The sequence below is a fragment of the Serinus canaria genome, chromosome 11 (assembly GCF_022539315.1).
Source record: "Serinus canaria isolate serCan28SL12 chromosome 11, serCan2020, whole genome shotgun sequence".
In the NCBI taxonomy this organism is placed as follows: domain Eukaryota; kingdom Metazoa; phylum Chordata; class Aves; order Passeriformes; family Fringillidae; genus Serinus; species Serinus canaria.
In genome coordinates, this window is record NC_066325.1 from 14,185,279 (window position 1) to 14,191,744 (window position 6,466).

Below are 6,466 nucleotides of genomic sequence, written 5' to 3' on the forward strand. Positions count from 1 at the left end.
CCACGCAGAACCACGTATTGGAGGGAGAGAGGACAAGAGTTCAGGGCTTCAAATACTGCTAAGGTTGAACTGTTATGAACAGCACAGGGATAAAAGCCTGAGTTATTTGTGGCAGCTCAGGAACAGAGGAGTCACAGGCATTTCTGCCAATCTGCTCATCTGAGGAATGCTGGAAGCAAGCCATCCACAGATTCACGCAGAGGTTTGGACAGGAAGGGACCCTGGGACATTCTTTCTTCACCCTTCTGTCCAAAGCATAAGGAACTCTGAAACATCTATCAGGCAGCAGACTGAGGGCTTCCCCAGAAAAACATGATGAGGGAGATGCCAGTGCCTCTCCAGGCATCCTGTTCAAGTCCTCAACCGTCTTCACAAAGGAAAATTCTTCCTTATGTCCAGCTGGCATTTCCCTTGCCACAACTTGTGACCCACTGCCTCTTGTCCTTTTGTTCCAGTTGACAACACTCAGGAGACAAGCACACAATGGCTCAGGAATTAACCACCAGCAAGTCTTAAAACAAAACTGTTCAACAACACTTTGAATGGAACTGAGGGTTGCTGCAATCCTACCCTTTTGTCTGCCAGCTCAGGCCATCCCTTTATTGACTCGCCTTCAATTAATAAAAGGAACCCTGAAAAGCAGACCTCAATTTAAAGAGGAAAAAAAAAGGAGTAATTTCTGACAGTGATGTGAATAGATGAAATCATCATCCATTATTTTCCACGAGTTATCTTCCTGAACCAGCCCTCCATAGGACAGGGTAGCAGTGTGTCTGCATGAGGGAAGGGGTAGAAACACACAGCAAATGCAAGGGCAGAATCCCACAGCCCTGACATGTATCATCCCAAAGTGCTGTGAAACCACTCCCTGCATGCTCAGCACAGACAAGGAGGTGACAGGAGGGCTGGGACTAGAGACTGAAACTAAGTTCTCCTCTGCTCTCTGAGGATAAGAACCATCTCCCCCCTCAAGAAGCAGCAACAGATCTGACAGATCTGATTTGTTCCGTGTTACCTAGAAACCTTGTCAAGACAATTTTTCAATGGTATCCTGGCAGCCACTCCTCTCCCAGAAAAACAAAACAAAACTGCACAAAAAATAAACCCAGTAAATAAACATGACCTCTTATCAATGAAGACTAAATCCACCAGAATAAAAAATAGCTACCATTCAACTAAAAGTAAGTTTGAATCACGCTTGTCCTTCTCAAAGGACTGTGGTTTTATCTCATGAGCAGTGGAAAATCCAAAGCTAAAAAGGTTATTCTTAAAAGCTTCTTACATACACCAAACGGACTTTTTAGATGCTGTACTTGCTTTGCAATATCCACCAGTATAAGATTTTACCAATGCTAAGGCAGAAAAGTTTAATGATGGCAAAGGCAAAGGCAGAGTTTTCATGAATCATTTTGTTTGCTACTTTAACAAAAGCACCTTTTTGGGGAAGATGCATTAAGGCACAGGAGAGACAAGGCAGTGCAAAAGAAGTTTTTCTACCAGCTGTGGCAGGAGAAAGCAACTTCTGTCTGTGCTGCTGCAGTCCCTCCCTCCCTCTTCCCCTGTGCTGACTTTGGGGTGAGCACAGGAGTTCTCAGCCTGGAAAACAGGGGGAGGCAGGGATGTGTGCTTTGACTGCAAGGATATGATGTGGTGGGAGAAAAGAGGAGAGAACCAGAGCATATTGGTTTTAAATCCCCTCAGTCCAATGAAAAGCAGGGGAGAAGTTAAAAAGGTGGTCCTGACACCTGAGTCATCTCCATAGCTCAGGTTTCTCTCCCACAGTGACATCACCAATCCAAAATGGCACTGCCTAATGCCAACTCAAGAAGCCTCTTATCAGAGCATGTCACACACAGGCAACATCCCGTGGCAGGCTGCAAAAAGGCATCGTGAGAGCTCTGGGGTTCTTGTTTCTCCATTAAGAGCCACTGGGAGCTTCTATCCCATTTCTTATCTGAAACCTTCATTTCTATTGTTTATTAGCAAGTGTCAGTATCTAACCAGAGTGCAGTGCCTTCAACTAACAGTGCTGAGCACAGAAAGACAACAGCTTTGAGCAAAATCAGACTCATCAACACTTCCTGAAATTCACTTCACCAAAGCCTTTCTAGAGTAAGTATTGTTTCAAAACCAAATTGCTCACATTTTAAACCCAAATGTGAAATGCCATCACAAACTCCAGAAGGAGATACACAGGGAATAACTGCACATCCTCACCTCACACAGAAGTCAAATAACCAGCTCTAGGGCAGAGGCTGAAATACCCATTCTGAAAATGAGCTCAGGATTCCTCTTCCTCTCCCCTTGCTAAAGTGCTGTTCCTAGGGACAGGCTTTGCCACTTACACTGCTTGAGAACTTCATTTCCTCAATCCCTTCTTTAGATGTCTGCACCTTCAATCCTTTGAACTGAAGTCACCATGATGAAATCTACACTGGGGAGCCTCCCCAGTAGAGATGTCTGCCACAGTTCACCAGTACAACACACTGAGCCTCCAGTAGGAACAATTCAAACTATTAAAGGTGAGATACACAAAAAAAAAAAACCTTCTCAAGTGACAGCCAGGCAGCAGCTACAGTGGAAATTCACAACCACAAATCCCCAGCACCACTCTGTACAAGATAAAAGCTGGATCTGTCTCCACCAGCAAAAGAAAAACAAGGCACAGGAATGGCTGAGACATCAGAGAGGCTCTCAAAGCCTCTCCACTGCCCCACCTCAGATCAGAACTATCAGCAGCTCCTGTTCAGGTTGTTGGGTTAACACACATGGGTCTGCCTCTTTGGAATTAATTATTCCTGGAAAGTCTCTGTAATTACAGAATACAATAAAAACAACAAATCATTAATACAGAAAACTGATCTTGGGAGACAAGCAGAAAATTCCATTATCTCCCTTTAAAACTGATCTCGACTGCAGTAAAGATTAAGTGCTGTTCAGTGACCTTTTGTAATGTGATTTCTTTGGAAAATTGTCTTGAAGCTCACTGCAAATTATTTCAGTTTTAGCAGTTACATAAACTAATCAAGGGCAGTTTCAAAACAGACAAGCAGTTAATAGCCAGGTCAGTGAAATGAAGGAATAAGGATGGTCTTTTCCCTACATTTATGAGGAATTCAGCCCAGCATCCACCTTGGCAGATAACCTAGCAATTATCAAGGGCCTAAATGCAGCACAAACTGAGATCCTTCCAAGTCCCTTTACAAGTAGGCCACTTCTCACTTCAACAATGACAGCAAAAAAATTTAACTGTAACAAGTTGTCACTTTTTTTTGGTTTTTAGTAGGAACATCTGCTGCCTTCCCCACAACCCTTAAACTGGTCAGAGTTCAAATGTCCCAGCTGAAGGACTGGATTAATTAATTACACCCAATCCCTCCTCCTGTGTGGCTTTCCCTTCCAGATAATATTCCTGCCATATTCATCCTTTAACAACAAACAATGCCAGGGCCATCCACACAGAGCAGACGGACACCTTCATAATGAGTAAAAATTAAATCCACGTTAACAAGAGAACTCCAGACCTTGTTAGAAATGCCCCTTTACTGCTTTCCCCAGTGCTCCAGTACTCCTCACCACATCAACACCACTGCAGCGGTCCAAAATTAAGCTCAAAACTCCTCCCTTCTGCTTCACTTCATTTCTGAGGCATCACAATTCCAGAAATCAGAGTGTCCAGACCTTGCCAGCAAGAAGAAAACCTATTTTAATTCATATCGCAGCAGAGACGCCCAGTGTACTGAATTACTTTAGAAGTGCCCATCTCCAAGAGCTCAGGACGCAGCTGTGCCAATGCCTCTGCTTCCAGGGCATTCCACCTCGTTTACATCCATTCAGCAGGAGACAAAACCTGCCCATGCTGTGCCTGCCTGCTGCACCCAGCAGCCACGGGACCTGGAACCCTTCCGGAAAGGAGGCCAGAGTCCAGCCGAGCTGCCAGCCACACATCCCCAAGCACTGAGCTGCAATGAGCACTTACCCATCTCTACCTTTACTGACGATCTTCACTTCAAAGTAATAAATGCCACAGGCTGCAGGGATGGGGTGAGTGGCCCTGACCGAGGCAGCATCTTTGTGATTTTTACCGTGACCTAAGAAAGAACAGAAATGTAAGTACCGAGGGGATCTGGCCTCTCACATATCCTGATCTAAAGCCTCACTGTCTGAAGCCAGCAGGGATCTGTTTCTACACAGAGCCAGCCATTTAAAGCACACGTTCCAGAGAACCAGCATATACAACTCTGCACTGCCACCAAGAACAATTCCTACACCACAAGCATTTCAGCTTTTCCTTTGTTTTCACTAGGAAGTTTTTGAGAAAGACTTTCAGTACCACCTCTCCCCCTCCCCACAGACGAGTGTACACAGACAGAAGACAAAAATGATTACACAAGAAAGGAGTGACATCAGTGTTTACTAGCCAGGCTAGAAAAGGAATAATCACTTCTCCGCTGGGTGGGTAGGGAGAACAGCTCCAACAGCGAGCAAGGAAAACATCGCCCTACAAGTCAGTGAGCAGCTCTTTGGTGTAAACCCGAGGAGCCAAAGCCCGAGTCACGCAGCGTGTCGGGGCCATCCGAGCCCTCGGCTGTGTTTTGAGCAGGATGACAGAGTAAACAGACGGTCTGCCTGCACCGGGCCCGGCCGAGCGGCACAGCACAGCGTTATATAAGGCCCCACACTCCGCCGGGGACAGCCCCCGGCTCCCCAGCACCTCCGCTCCCGAGCCCCAGCAGCCCAACCCCAGCAGCCCAGCCGGGGCCCCGGGCCAAGCAGGCGCCCGGAGCTCGGCGCCGCCCGGCCCCGCGCTGCTCCCAGCGCCCCTGCCCCGGGCCCGCCGGACCCGCTGCCGGCTCAGCCCGCGCCCGGCGGGCCCCGCGGAGCGGCCGGGCCGAGGGCCACGCCGGGGCCGCCCCGCTCCGGGCCGAGGCCGAACCCGGCGCCGCCGCCCCAGCCCGGCACCTTTGTAGTGGACGCGCAGGTTGCCTTGCGAGAGGCCGATGTAGTTGTACTTGTCCTTGGGGCTCCAGGAACGTGGCAGCGGCGTCTCGTCCTGGTTGACGGCGGGGTAGAGGCGGCGGAGGCGCCGGCTCAGCTCCTGCTCCTCGGGCGGCCCCGGTGGCGCCGCGTCCCCGCCGTGCGGGCTCCCCGCGCCCGCCTCCGCCATCTTGGACCCGCTTTGTGTCAGCGGGCGGGGAGCGAGGCCCGGCCGCGGCCGCCAGCCAATGGGCTGCGAGCGTGCCCACAATGGAGCCGCGCCGCCTGACGGGAAGCGCAGTCCTCGTCGCTCCGGTCCGTCTGTCCCTGTCTCTCGCCGAGACTACAACTCCCGAGAGGCGGAGCGTGCAAAGCCCCGTTCCCCCCCTCGGCGCGTGGCACGCTGGGAACCGTGTCCCCGTTCCCCTCTGCTCCCTTCAGTGCCGTTGGGTGCGAGACTCCCATTCCCAGCGTGCTCCGCGTCAGCACGGAGCCCAAAGGCCGCCCAGCGCTTGCAGGCGCCCGCCGGCCGCCTCCGCTCACGGGCCGGTTTCGGCCGCCGCGCGGCGCCCGCGCGTCAGGCGCTGCGTGGGCAGCTATGGCGGCGCGGGAGGGGGTCCTGCAGGCGTAGCCGTTGCCATGGCGATGGGTAAACGGAGCGCGCGCGCCATGGCGGAGGGGGCTGAGGAACGAACAGAGCAAAGCCCGGACACCGGGACAAGCGACGGCTCCGCGCTGCCAAGGCACGAGGGACCCCGGCTGACCCCTGCAGCTCACAAAGGATCCTTTGGTTCCCAGCTGGATCCATATGACTAGACAGTCTTTGTATGTATGTGTGTATATATATATCTATATATATATAGATAGATATAAAGATATATATAGATATATAGATAGATATATATATATCTATAGATAGATATATATATGAGAGTACACCACAAAAACTGAACTACTGTTGTGAAGCCACGGCCAGCAGGAAGAAAAACAAGATCATTGAGCAGATTTCTAGTATGAGTTCATTCTTCTGTGTATGACACACATAATTCCATGTTTCCATTCTTTTTTCCGTGTCTCCATAGCAATAAACAGGCCCTTGTCATCATTCCAAAGCCATGACTGTCAAAGCAACTGGGGACCTACTTAAAGCAAGAGCTGCATTCTCTTGGTCTGCAACTGAAGTTACAGGTCTGACACAAAGTGCTCTTGACAGAATGATCTTCCTTTCCTTGAGAGAGTATTTATATGGTTATGTATTTAGACTACACCCATAGTTATATATATTTAGATAACTGTACAAGCCAGTTTGATACAAAAGTTACAGCCTCTGAGGCTCCAGACTGGCAAAGAGGTATGAACTGTTTGGAATACACCCAGTCTAAGGAAAAGGCTCCAGTGAGTTGAAGAATTTCCAAGAACATCCAAAGCCAGTGTCAGCCCAACATGCGACAAGCAGCAGGTGCAAAGCACTGACTCCTTCCATTCCTCC

The 6,466-nt window shown here is 49.8% G+C and overlaps 1 protein-coding gene across 3 annotated transcripts in view; it reads right to left on the reverse strand.

The window, feature by feature from the left end:
* RANBP10 (RAN binding protein 10) overlaps positions 1 to 5,267 on the reverse strand; it is a 65,258-nt gene extending 59,991 nt beyond the window's left edge. Inside the window, exons 1-2 of one of the 3 annotated variants that reach the window (XM_030227482.2) lie at positions 4,963 to 5,267; positions 3,980 to 4,091 (exon numbers count right to left, since the gene is read on the reverse strand). In XM_030227482.2, the coding sequence (XP_030083342.2) occupies positions 3,980 to 4,091; positions 4,963 to 5,167 (317 nt within the window). In that variant the 5' untranslated portion in view covers positions 5,168 to 5,267. Of the gene's footprint in view, positions 1 to 3,576; positions 3,682 to 3,979; positions 4,092 to 4,962 lie in introns of those variants that run through there. The other 2 variants (XM_009090714.4, XM_050979027.1) reach the window with 2 other exon arrangements.
* Between the last annotated feature and the right edge of the window lie 1,199 nt (positions 5,268 to 6,466).